At 39.1% G+C, this 18,029-nt stretch overlaps 1 protein-coding gene across 1 annotated transcript in view; it reads right to left on the bottom strand.

The window, feature by feature from the left end:
• Positions 1-161: 161 nt before the first annotated feature.
• Positions 162-18,029, bottom strand: part of zmp:0000001236 (mastermind-like protein 2) — a 108,940-nt gene continuing 91,072 nt past the window's right edge. The window contains 3 exon segments of the mRNA XM_048159690.1: positions 162-1,811; positions 2,376-2,484; positions 4,930-5,097. Of these exon segments, the coding sequence (XP_048015647.1) occupies positions 985-1,811; positions 2,376-2,484; positions 4,930-5,097 (1,104 nt within the window). The 3' untranslated portion in view covers positions 162-984.

Raw genomic sequence — 18,029 nt, 5'->3', positions numbered from 1 at the left:
AACTGTTAGTGAATAGCGATGATGGAATCTGGGCTGATACAATCTGATACAATTTTCTGAATCTAGTAATAACAAACCCAGGACCTAAGACAGAGCCTTGTAGTACTTCACTTCCATTTGACCTGGAATATAAAAAATAAACAGTCAAAATGTTCTGTAAATGTTCTTCTTTGATGTAGTTTATTATCAAAGGCTAAATTGACAATAGGATATACACTTATGACAGAATTATAGTGCATTATAGAAAAGAAATAGAAAAAATATCTTTCATATAACTGAGATACAGATGTACAAATACAATATTACCAATAAGAACTTTTAAAACTTACTGTGTCTTTCTAAAGAAGGTTGACTTTATCAGTTAACATCATCTAACATTCTATGAATATGTTTATTCCCTTTACAGATTTTACTCTTTTGGATGTGTAATAAATGGCTCTTTTTCAATACCCGTTGATATGTACTTTGAGAATGGATAGTCAAAACAGATCCGAACTTTTCATGTCACACAATAGTATTTTTAAATGTTCAAATATTTAAGGTGTATAACCTTGAACTATAAGAGCCAGATTAAGCAAAGTATTTATCATGTCAAACTGCCTGCTTATTAAGTGTCAATGTCATGCTCGATGGCTCCATCATGGAGGCCTAATCACAGTTTCTTTTATATTAATCCCTGTGCTAATGGAGTAACAAAAGCTCTAACAAAATCTCACAGCGTTTTAATGATAACTGGTATGAATATAGAGGGTAGTGTGTGGTTGATTTAAAAACAAAAAACAAAATAACAAAACACTGAGCAATGAACGTGAAACTTTACAACATGTTAGTAGAAGATATGAAGAAACAACCCAACAATATACTAGTACATATAATACATTTGTTTTCCACACAAATACAAGGATAATATTTTAACAGGCCTTTCACATCAGGCTCCTAATACAGACATTTCGAACAAACTTCTCATGCTTTGAGTCTGTTGTTTTATGAATGTCCACCGAGAATTTCCTCCAGGTTGATGTCTTTCATCCAGTCATCATTGCCCGAACCTGATTTAAGCAGGGAGTCAATGAAATCAGAGTCTGCGTTTATCCCTGGTACCGTGTTATCATCCTCCGGTAGGAAGTCAAAGGTCAACCGACCTGCTCGGTTGTTCTGATAAGTTGCTGAGCTTTGGCTCAGCCCTCCAAATGTGGTCGGGCAGCCCAGCTGTTCGGGGGAGGACTGGGTCAGACAAGTCACCCCAGGAAGTGGGGGTATTCTAGGCTGACTGGATCTGGGAGCAGAGCTTCTGTTCGCAGGGTTTATGGGTAGCAGGCTAGAATGAGGCGCCACCTGGTTAGGTGGGCAAATAGACCTCGGAGGAAAATGAATGTCACTTTGGGGGTTCACTGTATTGGGGAGCCTTTTGACATCTAGTCCTGGTAGAGTGCCACTCTGTTTGGCACTGGTTGCCCAGCTCAAAGCAGTGTCCATCCTGCTGGTATTGGTGCTCATGTCACCCAGTCTTTGCCCCAGCAGGGAATCTTGACTGACGCTGGTCCTCACATGCTGAGTGCTCGATTGAAAAGTGGCACCCTGGCTGTTTGTCCCATGGAACTGAGGCTTGTTTTGCTGATGCCCCATTCGGATCAGGCCACTGGGTTGCTGTCGGAGCTGGTTTGCACAAGCTTGAGCACCTGTGGGTCCTGAATTAGGGTCTTGTCCAAGTGGAAATCTTCTCTCTCCTGAGGTGGGAACCATCTTGGTACCCTGTCCACTGGGCAGGTGGCATGATAAAGGCTGGATGTCACTTTGGTCTGACCCATTGCCTGTTGTATATGTATAAAAAAAATAAATAAAAAAATGCTGGTTTAAAATACTGATTTACCAAGCAATATCATATTGTAAATGTTGAATATCTGAACTAAGGTTTGGTGTGGTTCCTTAATCCAAACTTGAGTTTAATTAATCATACCACATCATCAGCATGAGTATATTTATTTCATTTACTTGAAATGTAGTTCAATCATGACAACTCTCTGAATAGTTTAAGCATGTTAATGGATTTTTATGTATTACATGTCTAGATCTGCTATGCTACTGCAGTTGCAAAGCAAGTATGGACTTGCTACTGCCGAAAGATACACAAATACACTGCTGCTGCATAAATGGACATACATAAATCCTGTAGCAGATCTAGGCAGGTGGAGCTGGGAAGGTGGAGGGGTTGAACCAGAATATCAACATTTTTAGCAAGCAATCTCATTGGCTAAAAAATCAGCAGAAGCCAATTAGCTTGTGCAGTGAGTGATGCAATTATTAGCAGCCTGCACACAGTTTCATGATTGAACTAGATATTTCCCATATTATGACACTAAAAATACAATCCACACCTGAGTATAAGCTTGGCTGTTGAGCTCCAACTGCATTGCGTGGGTGTTTATAGTCTGGTGGAGGTCGTGTTAGATGACGACTGAACTGATCCTGTGTGTTCAGTTTCTCCTGAAACATTTATAGAAAAGGACATCATTTAAAAGTTTAGGAATAAAAACTCCATAGATTACAACTGAACAAGCAGTCAGTGGTTCAAATTTACAAATGCAGGGGAGGATTGGGGCTAGTTGTCACAAAGGAAAGTTTCATAAGTGCTGTAGTGTATATCAGTAACTAGCAGTAATGTATTGACTAACACCTGGTTCAAAACTGTCCTAAATGAAAATAATTTAAAGAACACTATCGTTCAAAAGTTTGGGGTCAGTAAGACTTTTTTTTGTTTTTAATAAAATTGTACAAACCCGATTCCAAAAAAGTTGGGACACTGTACAAATTGTGAATAAAAACAGAATGCAATGATGTGGAAGTTTCAAATTTCAATATTTTATTCAGAATACAACATAGATGACATATCAAATGTTTAAACTGAGAAAATGTATCATTTTAAGGGAAAAATAAGTTGATTTTAAATTTCATGGCATCAACACATCTCAAAAAAGTTGGGACAAGGCCATGTTTACCACTGTGTGACATCCCCTCTTTTTATAACAGTCTGCAAACGTCTGGGGACTGAGGAGACAAGTTGCTCAAGTTTAGGAATAGGAATGTTGTCCCATTCTTGTCTAATACAGGCTTCTAGTTGCTCAACTGTCTAGGTCTTCTTTGTCGCATCTTCCTCTTTATGATGCGCCAAATGTTTTCTATGGGTGAAAGATCTGGACTGCAGGCTGGCCATTTCAGTACCCGGATCCTCCTTCTACGCAGCCATGATGTTATAATTGATGCAGTATGTGATCTGGCATTGTCATGTTGGAAAATGAGACGACGTCTGGATGGGAGCATATGTTGTTCTAGAACTTGGATATACCTTTCAGCAGTGATGGTGCCTTTCCAGATGTGTAAGCTGCCCATGCCATGCACTCATGCAATCCCATACCATCAGAGATGCAGGCTTCTGAACTGAGCGCTGATAACAACTTGGGTTGTGCTCTTTAGTCCGGATGACATGGAGTCCCAGTTTTCCAAAAAGAACTTCAAATTTTGATTCATCTGACCACAGAACAGTTTTCCACTTTGCTACAGTCCATTTTAAATGAGCCTTGGCCCAGAGAAAACGCCTGCACTTCTGGATCATGTTAAGATATGGCTTCTTTTTTTAACTATAGAGTTTTAGCCGGCAACGGCGAATGGCACGGTGGATTGTGTTCACCGACAATGTTTTCTGGAAGTATTCCTGAGCCCATGTTGTGATTTCCATTACAGTAGCATTCCTGAATGTGATGCAGTGCCGTCTAAGGGCCCGAAGATCACGGGCATCCAGTATGGTTTTCCAGCCTTGACCCTTACGCACAGAGATTGTTCCAGATTCTCTGAATCTTTGGATCATATTATGCACTGTAGATGATGATAACTTCAAACTCCTTTCTGATATTGCTCCACTATTTTTCGCCGCAGCATTGGGGGAATTGGTGATCCTCTGCCCATCTTGACTTCTGAGAGACACTGCCACTCTGAGAGGCTCTTTTTATACCCAATCATGTTGCCAATTGACCTAATAAGTTGCAAATTGGTCCTCCAGCTGTTCCTTATATGTACATTTAACTTTTCCGGCCTCTTATGGCTACCTGTCCCAACTTTTTTGGAATGTGTAGCTCTCATGAAATCCAAAATGAGCCAATATTTGGCATGACATTTCAAAATGTCTCACTTTCAACATTTGATATGTTATCTATATTCTATTGTGAATAAAATATAAGTTTATGAGATTTGTAAATTATTGCATTCCTTTTTTTATTCACAATTTGTACAGTGTCCCAACTTTTTTGGAATCGGGTTTGTACTTTTATTCAACATTAAACTGGTCAAAAGTGACAGAAAAGTCATGTATAACATTATTTACTTTTTTTTTTTTTTTTTTTTTATTTCAAATAAGAAATGTTTCTTGAGCAGCAAATCAGCATATTAGAATGATTTCTAAGGGATCATGTGATATTGAAGAAGACAAGTGTAATGATGCTGAAAATTCAGATTTCCAATCACAGGAAAAAATTACAAAATATACATTTCAAAATATATTTGAGACAGCCAAACTTGAAACTGTAAATATTTCACAATATTCATGTTTTTACTGTATTTTTTTTTTTGTATTTTGTACAAACGCAGTCTTGGTGAGCATAAGAGCCTTCTTTCAAAAATATATATGAAAAGATCTTACTAACTTACCAAGTTTCAAATGGTAACATACAGGTATTTAAGGGTTCAATAGTAATTTTTTGGCCACGACTTTAAGTTATATGCGTACATGCAGGAATTGACTATTGAAAAAGTAAACCTCTAAAAAAAACAAGGTAGTGCTCTTTCAGTAAGTTTTAAAATTCATTCCCATCTCAGAAAACATTAAAAATAGTCATAAGTATTTAGATATAAAGGACATTTCCAAACTGTAGCACTCACTGTATCAGCGATGGTGTGTTGCGGTTGGCCCAGTTGTCTTTGTATGCTCTGGTCTTGGCCTGGGTTCTTCTGCTGAGAACTGAGAACTGGAGGCCTTTGCTGTTGAGCCTGGCCTGTTATATCTGCAGGACGCCCATTCGCTGGTAAACGAGGTCCTGGTGATATTCCCTACAAATAGATAACATGTTATTATTATCTAAACTGCACATCAAACTGACTGCTGCATTAAATCCTACTGTGATTGAACGATTAGTCCACTAGAGGGCGAGATTTGTTTACAGTGAATCTGATGTTACACAGTCACTGTTCACATGTGACTTCCTGTGTGTGGTGATAGGGATTTTCCATAGCCTTTCCCACACTGTTCTATCACTTGGAGAAAACACGTCCATGGCTATATCCATAATGGGGACATAATGGTACCAAAGGGAGGACAAATTAGAATTAGAAATTCTCAAAACATCCTGTTGTTTTAATATGCCTGCAGTGACACACAGACTGTAAATAAATGCTTGCTCTTACATTATTTAGAAAGCACAGTCTAACAGACTGTTGTTTAAACATGTAAACAGTTTTTTGGTTTTAAATCACTGGAATTTTGTTAGACACCCTGGTCAATGAGTCTCTCAGGACTAGCTGTTAGTGAGGATTTTTTGCATACAGTAGCACAGGTTTACTGTATGACTGATAGTCGTGCTCAGGCCCTGCTGCACTCTTATGAGACTGATCCTATGGGGCGCAACCCAATTGCTGCCAGCAAAGGACAGATTTATTCAGCCACAGGGCAGAGGCATGCAATAACAGATAATCTCATAGGCCTACTTATCCCATTTTTTGCACTTTGCTGAAATGCACTCTTACTGGAGGCTGTGATATTTTATGTAGTTGCTTTTTCAAAGCACTTATTAAAACTCACTTGGATGAGAGCAGAGCACTACAATAATCAATTATGAAAACAGACACCATTATCGGTTTCAAGGTTGTTTAACTATTAAGTATAACAGGGATTGAACAGCGTACAGGATTTTGCGATTTTGCGAACAATTTTGAACGTTCGTGAAAGTTCCACCATCATAATTCAGTTATTCTCACTGATAAATAAACTATTTGTTTGTTTTATCATATGTTCTTATATTTTTGTAATGTGTTTTGTAAAGTAATAATTTTGTTATAATGATGTTTTAATCTATTTGCAATTTGCAATGGTTGCTATTTACTTTTTCCGACAATCCATGTTTTCACTGTTATACGGTAGGGGCGCTGTTAATGACCTTTTGAAATAATACAGAATCTCCAGATCCAAAAAAAAAAAAAAAAACAAGTCAAGAAGGTCTGCATAAACCTGGAGGTGCAGACAGAAGTTGCTTACGCACAAGTTGCTTACGCACAGCATATAAATCAAATTTTGTGAATATGATCAAAAATGCTGGTGCTTTCTGCCAACTTTTTCAGAAAATGTTGGCGGAGAAAAAGTTAAAGTAGTTTTTCAATTCAGTGATATCTTTAAAAAGACGTTGTGCAGCTATATATACAAATATAGATTAGCTACCATAAAATAATCTATTTTAATCTTTTATTATAAGCTTTGGTAGTCAGAAAACAGAATTGCTAAACAAAAATGTACATACAATAATTAATGTATTTTGGTTTATTTTTCATCAAATTGCCCACGTTTGCCTGAGCGGTTTACTTGAAACAGTTGAATATTCTCCAAAAAGGAGGGAGCGGGTAAAGAACAAACAATATGCATGCCAAACTTTATTTTATTATTATTATTATTATCAAGGGTTCCTTGAAAACTTATTGATTTTGATAATTTCCTCTTACATTTAAGCAATATTTCACCCAAAAATTAATTCTGTGTCATTATTTACTCTCCGTCATGACATGCCGTAATTGCATTCCTGTAACTCAACAAGCAGATAATGGCACTAGCAACACCAAGGTCATGGGTTCAATTCCCAAGGAATGCATGAACTAATAAAATGTATACCTTGAATGCAAAGTTTCTATGGATTCAATGTATAATGCATAAGTTTAACACTAGAACAGGGTAAAATTTACCCGTGGCTGCTTTTCAAATGTACATAACAGATTTTCAATAAAATATCCTAGTTTCCCAGTCATTAACTTTGATTGTAAAATTGTGTTATTTACAATCCCCTGTTGTTAAAAATTGTTTAGATAAAACCAAAAAAACAGGGCATTTATACTTAGTCGAACCAACAATCTTTTCGGACATTTTTAATATTTTAATATATTTTTACTAGTATAATACATATTATACCCAACAATTCTTCATACAGTAGATTACCAGTAAAATTGATAAAAATTTGGAACCAAAAATGGTAGCACTTTATTTTACAGTCCAGTTCCCCATGTACATACATGTACTTATTATAGTAATTACAATAGCTGTGCAATAACTATGTATTAACCCTAATCCTACCCCTAAACCTAATCTTAACCCATGTAGTTACCTTATATTAACCAGTACTTTCTTGGGTAAGTACAGTGTAAGTACACATAAGTGCACATACTGTAAAATAAAGTGCAATCACAAAAATTATTCAGACTCTGACCTGACCATGTTTTGCTTAAGTGTTATCTGACATAATTGAGATTAATTTTTTTTTTCTGACACAGTTACTCTGAGATCTTGTTATACTTTATTACTATTTTTTAAACTATAGTGAATAAACTGTATTAATGAATGAAATGTTCAAGGTGTCTGAATAAATTTTGGTTTGATTGTATAAGTGCCAGCGGGTCAAATTTACCCATATATGCCTTCATGTTTGCGCTGTCATTTTCACGCCGCTTATGTTTTAACGTTCTATGTTACTAGGCAATGCCTTTCACCCACTGAGATTGAGGTAATCAGTTTTAGTTACAATGGATAAAAGAAGGCGATTTTATGGATGCCAAACAGATATTAGAGGCACTAAATGCCATGAGTTATGAGTGATATTTATTCTAGTCTGCCCGTTTCCCAAAAGAAATTTCCGATCTATGATGTAATGAATAAAATATATAAAGAATGAATAATGAATACAATTTTTTATAATTACCCCAAGTTTATTGGTGGTGTTCTCTTATTCAAATTATACATAACTAAACAAATTAAAAATTAATTAATAGGTGAAACCTAATTAATTTGTCGTTGCATCATAGGCTTCATCTTATGCAGTGCATAATTATTATTGCTCTTTATTGTCTATTCATGGTATTTTAGTAATTTAAATAACATAGGTTATCTTAATTTGTGATTAAAGACATTTTATTATAATATTACACCACTCAAATATGTATTTATTTCCTTCTAATTCTCGTTGTCATTGAAGGCTGGTTTAGCTTATATTCACCAAAAAGTGATTAGTGTAGCCTGCTTAAAACAGCATAAAACAACAGGACAAAAACATAGTTGATGACTGAACATTATTTTTTTTATGACTCTAGACATTACTTTGTGAAAACAGTGGCACAATAGAGTGACATAATACATTTCTTACCCATATCAAAACAGTAGCCGTGTGCGTGGGTAAATTTTACCCGCTGGCAGTTTTGGGTATAACAATGCCCCCTGGCGGTTCTAGTGTTAAATTCCAAAAGCGCATGACTTTACTTTAGCTGAAAATCTGACATAGCTTTCAAATATCATTCATGCTCACACATATTCAAATATATAATATATGGAATGGAATATAAAGCATGAGTTGCATGGATTACTTTTATGTTGTTTTTTTGTCACTGGCCATTAAAGGTGCCCTCGAATGAAAAATTGAATTTATCTTGGCATAGTTGAATAACAAGAGTTCAGTACATGGAAATGACATACAGTGAGTCTCAAACTCCATTGTTTCCTCCTTCTTATATAAATCTCCTTTGTTTAAAAAACCTCCGGAAAACAGGCGAATCTCAACATAACACCGACTGTTACGTAACAGTCGGGGTGTACGCCCCCAATATTTGCATATTCCAGCCCACGTTCCCAACATTATCATTATGAAAGGCATTAGACAAGGGCAGAACGTCTGGATGTGCATAGCTGAATCAATCAAACTAGGTAAGCAAGCAAGAACAACAGTGAAAAATGGCAGATGGAGCAATAATAACTGTCATGATCCATGATATCATGATATTTTTAGTGATATTTGTAAATTGTCTTTCTAAATGTTTCGTTAGCATGTTGCTAATGTACTGTTAAATGTGGTTAAAGTTACCATCATGGTTATTACTGTATTCACGGAGACAAGAGCCGTCGCTATTTTCATTTTTAAACACTTGCAGTCTGTATAATGCATAAACACAACTTCATTCTTTATAAATCTCTCCAACAGTGTGTAATGTTAGCTTTAGCCACGCAGCATAGCCTCAAACTCATTCAGAATCAATGTAAACAATATAACAGTATACAATACTCACATAATCCGACGCATGCATGCCGCATGCATGACGAACACTTTGTAAAGATCCATTTTGAGGGTTATATTAGCTGTGTAAACTTGTAAAAAAGGCACTGTTTAAGTCAAGCGCGAGCTCTGTGGGCGGAGAGCACGGGATTTAAAGGGGCCGCAGCATAAATCGGCGCGGTTATAATGATGTCTCAAAATAGGCAGTTAAAAAAATTAATTAAAAAACATCTAGGGGGTATTTTGAGCTGAAACTTCACACACACATTCAGGGGACACCTTAGACTTATATTACATCTGTTAAAAACATAATCTAGGGCACCTTTAAATGGAATCATGGTCCATTATGTATGGAAAACAGCAGTTTGGACATTTTACTAAATAGGGCTGCCCTCAATTTTTCTGCGGACTCGTCATCTCCGCAGTAGTGGACGCGCCTATATGTTTCATACAGATTACATAACCTGAGAATATTTGGTTTCCATTTGAACTTGTTCATTTAACAGAAGACATTTCGCTTTCTATAGATATATTTTTCATGTCTGTGAGGCAAGTTTACATTGAGTTTTGGTTCTTTTTTTTTCTGGTGTGCTCAAGTCCACAGAGAGATGTCAAAAAGCGCACCCTGTTTGCTTTCATTATTTTACAAAAGCACAATGTTTTCTTGTTATTGTGAGTGCACACAAATAAAAGTAGATTCTTTGCAGATTCAAAAGATGTATTACTCTTATCTGTATGATGACCAGAAATGACGGACTATTTTAAGTACAAGTGATCGCATCGGCGCCTCCATGTTAGCTGTTATTCAGTAAGCAAGCTACTATTCAGCTTTCACACCCTGTACAAACACTTGAAATCCCATATACCCAGAGCAATTTTACTATGTTAATGCTAAAGCGAGCAGCCATGTAAAGTTGATACTACTTGCATGTTTCAGATGATAAGCCATATTTGAGGTCTATGAATGATAGGCGAGCGTTTGGATGTCCTGCCTGATGTATTGTTATTACCACATAGACCAGCTGTTAACAGTCTGTCCCTCACAGACTGCGTGACTTTGCCACTTCCTGTGGATTTTTTTTTTTCTTCCTGCGACTAAGCGACTAATACAATTTTGGTCGACTAAGCCTTTTCTCGTCGACTATTAGAGGGCAGCCCTACTACTAAATATCTCCTTTTGTGTTCTACGAAAGAAAGTCATACAGGTTTGGAACAACATGAGAGTGAGTAAATTTTGACAGAATTTTTAAGAAACTATCTGTCGCTGAGTTAGATATGGGCATCTAAGGAAATTATTCTATCAGTGCCAGTCTTTCTGGTAGGAACTCTATTACGCAGTGTGATAAATTATAATGAATGTATAAGTAAAAGACCTTTGCACTGAACCAAAACTAAAAAGGTAATAGTTATGAGTCAAATAGCTTCAGTAAACTGAAGTACTTATAAACAAGGCTGAACCTGAGAAACTTGCCCTGATTTCGCAGGAGCATCCAAAACTGCAAACCAGCAGAGGCTGTCGGCTTCTGTTCTCAACAAACTCTGTTTGAGAATGTCAGCCCGAATGGCCAAACACACACTGTGTATACAGTGTCAATCACAGTGTTGACACGAAACATTTCCCAGGGCAGAAAGGATTTTACTGAAACCCCACTGCGTTACGCGAGGCTATTAATTTGAGAACAGATGTCTTTAGGAGAGAAACTCCCTCTAAAGCCCCACTCAAGAGGTCCAGAAATGAAAACACTAAAAGAACTCTTCTGTCATGGGAGGAATTCCACAGTAGACCACAGAGACGGAAGAATACGAGAGTATGTGACAGAGATTATTCAGAGAGAACACTTTCTAGAGATGCATGGATTCTAAGTGGATCTCATAGATGCCACATTCCCTGATGGATCGGCTCTGGGATGTTTGATAATTAATGAGAGGGTGAGTGAGTTCAGTCCGGAGCTTTGATAAGCTCCTTTCACAATGTAAAATGAATCTCTTCCTGAGAAAATTGCTCTAAAAATGGGGGGAAAAAATGGAAGAGGACAAGAATGTGAATATAAATGTGGCCAAGGTGTTTTATGGAGTTGCTGATGAGTTCTAAGAGTTTAGGCGTACATCGTAGGTCAGATTGCTTTAAAAAAAAAAATGCACATTGGACAACTGGTACTGAATGAGTTGTGCATCTAAATGTAATACTATCCTAGCTATCCTATCCTATACTAGCCCTAATTAACAAACAGACCTATAAAAAAAAAAAAAAAAAATGTATAATTGTCACATGCAGGCTGTGTGGCAATACCCACAAGGATGCGTGACTCAGAATGACAATAAACAAGAATTTTAATAAACACCAAGAACGTACTCAACACAAAAGATAACAGAAACGTTAACGAGAGACCAAGAGCTGACGAATAACAAAGGCATAAATATACAGAGGATGATCACTAACAGAACAGGGAACAGGTGAGGACTAATTAGAAACCATAGTAAGTAACGAATGACAAGAACTAAGGCAATGACAGTGAAAATTAAGACTAAAACTAAAAAAAACAAAAAACAGAAAAGAACATGATTGTGATGATAATAGACACAAAAATAACACTGGTTGGTATAATAGGTATATGAAACTATTATACCATTTAACAATTTTTTTTTAAATTTAATTACACAAATTATGCATAAAAAAGAAAAAAAAAAAGAATATTACCATATTTCCCCTAGACTTTCACTACATGTAAGCACATCTTGATCATTATTTTATAAAACAATAAAATATATTATTATTAACCCCTTTAACACGTACGATCACACCGGTGTGATCAGTCTTGTCTGGCCCCAGGAGCGTACGATCACACCGGTGTGATTAGAACGTTCAGTGCATCGTGTGATCAACTGCCAAATTCAAATGTGCGTGCACGCTTTGGCTGGCGCTAAACCAGAGACGGACGCGCGCAGCGCTTTTCATATATTACATATATGCAGTGTTTTCAACCAAATAATGTTTATTGTAGATTTCAGACATTTAAATACACACGAGTACTAACAAAACAATATATTTAGAGTTTGTAAAATACACAATGGGGTCTATAGAAGCGGAAATAACAACCCTTTCCATTATAATTAGACGACACGTTTTATTCATATCAGATACACATTGTGAAAGTAACTTTAAAGCTTACTCTATTCTTCCCCAGTTCACCGATTCACTTAAGTTCATGTATTTCGGGAGAAGTGGATAAATTCACGGGTTGTAAATCCAACAGATCCGATTCTCTGTGCGGCGCAAACTAACATGGCGGCGCCCATCGCGCATATGGCTCAACTAACATGATCGTTATAAAGGTGTTTAAACTGCAAAACACATCCACTTGCACATATTTGTCAATCGGAATATTAGATATTTCATGCTATAGTCAACAAATTTGTGAATATTTTGAATAACATAGGAAAAATTTAATGAAAGCAGATTATCATTCATACAGTGCTGCGGTGTGTCACATAACAAGCAATGACGCGACACCATGGAAACCATAAAGTGATACGTTCTAAATAACGGGAGTTGTGCCACATGACATTTTACCGCCTGGACTTTTTCATAAAAGATCAAATTATATGATATTTTAAGAGACTTACACTATTGACCTTGACACAGTCATGGGTCCTCTCTATGATATCATTTCCTGTTTAATGTTTTTTCCACGTTTACTGGTCACTAGGCTTGGGTACCTATATGACCGGTACGTACCGGACTGAATCAGAACACAGATTTCGGCGTCACTTAAATGCCTGAGTGGTCGATTGAAATATTCAGTGCATCACATGATAAACTGCTAAATTCAAATGTAAATTCTACTGTAACTGTTTGTTACAGATCCCTTGTTCCCCTGGACTCTATTTCCCATGATCCTCCTGTTTCGTCACCTGCACTCACTTCCCTCGTCAGCTCCTCATCATTACGGATCACCTGCACCTGGACTCTATTATCTGCACTCCCTTTATAATGCACTCACTCCCTGCACTCCTGGTCCGTTCTCTGTTGTGTTTGTGTATGCTGGCGTTCCCTGCCTTTGGTTTATTAAAGTGTATCTTGTATTATTGTGGAAATCCGTTTCAGGATTTTTCAAAGTTTCAGCCATCGAGCCAAGTTCTCCAGTCTCCGCCGAGCCAAGTTCTCCAGTCTCCGCCGAGCCAAGTTCTCCAGTCTCCGCCGAGCCAAGTTCTCCAGTCTCCGCAGAGCTATTATCTCCAGTCTCCGCCGAGCATGTTTCTCCAGTCTTCGCAGAGCTACAATCTCCAGTCTCCGCAGAGCTATTAGCTCCAGTCTCCGCCGAGCAGATTTCTCCAGTCTCCGCCACCGAGCAAGCAGCGCCAGTTTCTGCCGCCGAGCAAGCAGCGCCAGCCGCCGCCGCCGAGCCCTCAGCTCCAGCCGCCGCCGCCGAGCCTTCAGCTCCAGCCGCCGCCGAGCCTTCAGCTCCAGCCGCCGCCGCCGAGCCCTCAGCTCCAGCCGCCGCCGCCGAGCCAGCCGCTCCAACCACAAACTTTGAACTGTTTTTCTCCTCTCCTCCAAAGACTGTGTTCCCTCCCTGCCTCCCTCTCCCGCCTCCTCCCACTAATGTCCACACTGCACCTCTACCTCAAGCCACCTCACCCAGGACTCCACCTCGGCCCGTTGGTCCAGATGCTCCCCTTGGCTCCAACCTCCCTCATCTCCACCGTGGCCCATCAGTCCACCAGTTCCGCCAGGCTCCATCCTCCCCCCGGTTCCGCATCAGTCGTTCGTCGGCCTTCCCTCACATCAGGACTGCACTCCTCGGTTTTCACCTCCCCTTCGTCCCTCACGCTCCGTTGGCTTCCTCACTCCCTCCTGCGTCCCTTTGGTCGGCTGTCGCTCTGGCTCCTCTGCGGCCTTCTGGAGCCCCGCCTGCGCCTCGGTCGGCCGAGCCTGCGGCATCGCCCTGTCCCGCCGGATCCTCACCGCCACCTGGGCTCGTCGGCAATTCGGCTACGGCACCTGATCCTCCACGGCAGCCCGCTGCACCTGACCCTCCACGGCAGCCCGCTGCACCTGACCCGCCGTGGCAGCCCGCTGCACCTGACTCTCCATTGCAGCCCGCTGCACCTGACCCGCCATGGCTGCCCACGGTCCCTGACCCGCCATGGCTGCCTTCGGCTCTTGACCCGCCATGGCTGCCCACGGCCCCTGACCCACCATGGCTGCCTTCGGCTCCTGACCCGCCATGGCTGTCTTCAGCTCTTGACCCGCCATGGTTCTTGGACCTGCCCTGGAGACCTCCACTCCAGTCTACTCCTCCCCCTGCTCCGGCTTGAGGTCTCCGGGGCGCCCACCCCCCTCCCGGTTGTTCCATCTACGGCGCGAAGACGCTCTACACCAGCAACCGTAACACTGTTATTTAGTGTTATATTATTGTATTTGGGTTAGGTGGCTTAGGATTTACTGTGAATTTGTTATGTAAATTTGTTGTGTTTTGTATTTACTTATTTATATATTTAAGTATACTTAACTTTTAATATACTGTTCAACTTAAAAAATTGTAATTTTGAAAGCCATTCTTTAATGTCATCCACCGTCATTTTGTGGCTCTTTTTTTTCTTTTTCTTTTTTAAGTATCAGTTCAGGCACCGTTTAAGAACCAGTGGCATTTTAAAAGTATCGATTTGGCACTGGTATCATAAAAAACCCAAGTGATACCCAACCCTATTGGTCGCAACTCATGATCTTAATTTAGCAGACAAAAGTTTTTCAAATAAACAGTGAAATGGGAAATAATAATTATGACAAATCACAGCAACTTGATAAAGTTCTCATTCAAATAATTTTATAATTGATGAGGCCTTCTTCTTCATTATGATATCAGTCAGGTACCATTTACACTGCTTGGTTCAAGTGACCCAATTACGATTTTCACGGATATGAGCTACGACAGTGTAAGCAGGAAAAAGGCGCATGGATTCTGATATTCACAGATTTCAAGCCTCATTCATATGTGGAAATAAATCATATATGAATCGGATACTTGCGTTTGCGCCTGCCATGTAAGCAGACAGATTGGATATTCCCCTGTAAATGTGACTCCTGCGTATCATTGAAAAGTGATTTTTTTTTTTTTTTTTACATTTTGTGGTACAGACATACTTATAACAAACTAAACATCAGTAGTTGACTGGACAGAGTATTAATTTTGTTTGTTTGTGCTAAATAAAAGGCGATCTGACATTGAAATGTGTTGCTTTTGAAGTCACACTGAGTGCTCGTTGCTGCTGTTGTCAGTGACGACAGCTCGTGCACAGACGCGCGCTTCAGCCCTGTTGTGGAGATTCTACCCATTCGTTCCATTGAAACCACAAAATAAAAAGCACAAGACTTGTACCTGCCCTTGATATACAATCACTGATGAACGCATTTGGTTTTAATGAGTAAAAAAACCTAGTAGTATACGACGGCGGATTCGAGCCCAGAAGCTTTGACATTTAACAAATATCTACCCGAGTATTATTCCACTCGCACACTAATCCAGAAATTAACATGCTTATCATAGAAGAGGTACGCAAGTCATTGTATGTATGAATTGCATATTTATTTTGATTTTAATTTATAGGTACACTGAAAAAAGTAACCATTGTAGAAATGGTGTAGAAACCATTCACAAGTAAATTTCATAAACGATTCCAAATAAACTGCATTATAACAATTAATTAGTCCTGAAATTTTGAAGCAGAAAAACTAAAATTGTATTTTATTGTAAAACGTACTTCAATCATCTTTGTTGTTTTATTTACAAATTTGAAAAATATTTTTTTAAAGTTTAGGAAAAAAAATAGCATCACATTATCAACCCATAAGCATGCTTGCTAATGCTAATAAAGAAAGAGAGAGAGAAAAAATGCCACGTATTTGAATAACGTAAAGCCTCTCATCACATTCCACACATGCTAACATGGTTAAAGTTCATGTCATACTGTTAAAAAAAGCTCTGATGGTGACGACTATGTCCAAAATACAGAAAAAAGGGGTTATTCACTTCTGTTCAGGTCTATTCATTACATCTGAACTCCCTCCACTAGTTCGATACCGTGAGAAAATTCAGACCATTCTCATAAGTTGTGACCACAAAGCCAGATTGTGTTCACATTTGACTGAAATCGACTGCCTCAGTCAAACCTTTGTTATGTGGGGGAGCTAAAGCCTCGTTAGTGTGGCCGTCTCTGTAATCCACTCTTTGTGATCCTGATGTGTCATAAAGCTGTTTTCCATCTCTCTTTCCCTTCTCGTTCTTCACCAGTGCATCGTTAAATGAATACCACATGTGTCCGCGGAGTCCATAAAGGAGAGATGTGATTTAGGCTCCCATTCCACCAGCATTACAAGCAGTTGACAGGACTCCAGGCCCGGGCCCCGCTGCTCTCACAGCACTTCCTGCCGACTGGAGGCAGGACGCCCTCCCCAGGGAGCAGCTCGGCATCTGGACTTGGCCCCAGATCGTTTTCCCAGGAAACATGCGCTCCTCTCGTAGTTCGGCTACAACAACCTGGCACTCTACCCCAACCCCCATGCTAAACCAACTCATTCCCACTCACATTAAAGTTGCATTAATGAAGAGCTTCAGTCAAGCTCTGAGCAGCACTGTAGAGTGTGAGAAAACATGAACGTAAGGCTCAAACTTTCACTTCCCTTATCAGATATATATTCTATATTATACTGCTTGTGTGAATGATACAAAAAAATCATGTTGGTCTTTCTGCGAAGAGATACAATTGAAATGATTTTACTTGGTTGGTGATAAAACTTAACCCTGTAATGGACAGACAGATTGTTAACAGCTGGTCTGTCAGGCAGGACATCCAAACGCTTGCCTATTAGGGGTGGGACAAAATAATCGATATGACGATATATCGTCAAATATCGATATTTTAATAAAAAAAATAAAAAATAAAGCGCTATAAATAGATTTCTTTGCTCAAAGCGTCACTACTTCAAGGCGACGCTCAACACATGAATGAGGGAAGCGTGAACTTAAGTTAACTAGCCTAAGAAAAAGAGGTTATTAACCGGATGGCGGACAGTAGTGTGAGTAAAACAGATGCACCAGCCACGTTTAAGTTCAAAGTCTTGATGCACTTTTATACCATTGATGTGACAAACGTAGACATCTTTGACATTCTTCACCGAGCGCTTAGATATACACGGGAGCGTTTGAAAGCATATATTAGGGATCCGCTGATAGACGCCTGCTTTCGAACGCTCCCGTGTATATCTAAGCGCTTGAAGAATGTCAAAGGGTCTGTTTGCACCTGGTCACTTCATGCAGTTTCTCTGATCGGATAGCTATCCGATCGTAAATAGATCAAGTCTAAATGCCTAAATGCCTAAAAAAACGCATTTGAGATGGATTTAAATCCGATCGCTCAAACCACTTCAGGAGATGGTCTGGGACGCATTCCAGTCAAAACTGTCTATGCATCAGTCTAAGTGCATCTGGTTGTTGAAACTACATATGTAAATTTTACTTCTCCCAAAAATACTAAAGCTGAAACATGTGAGAGTCAGATATGACAACGCTACTGCATCACACATTGCCGCAGATCTCTTCAGCAAGCTGACGCGCAAACTGCCGCATATGAAAGTGAAAGTAAGTCGCAGACGCATAACACACAATTATCTTCATTAAAAGTAATGAG

The sequence above is a fragment of the Megalobrama amblycephala genome, linkage group LG16, assembly GCF_018812025.1.
Source record: "Megalobrama amblycephala isolate DHTTF-2021 linkage group LG16, ASM1881202v1, whole genome shotgun sequence".
In the NCBI taxonomy this organism is placed as follows: Eukaryota; Metazoa; Chordata; class Actinopteri; order Cypriniformes; family Xenocyprididae; genus Megalobrama; species Megalobrama amblycephala.
Note: the sequence above shows the minus strand (reverse complement) of the source record. Positions and strands in the feature narration are given on the sequence as shown.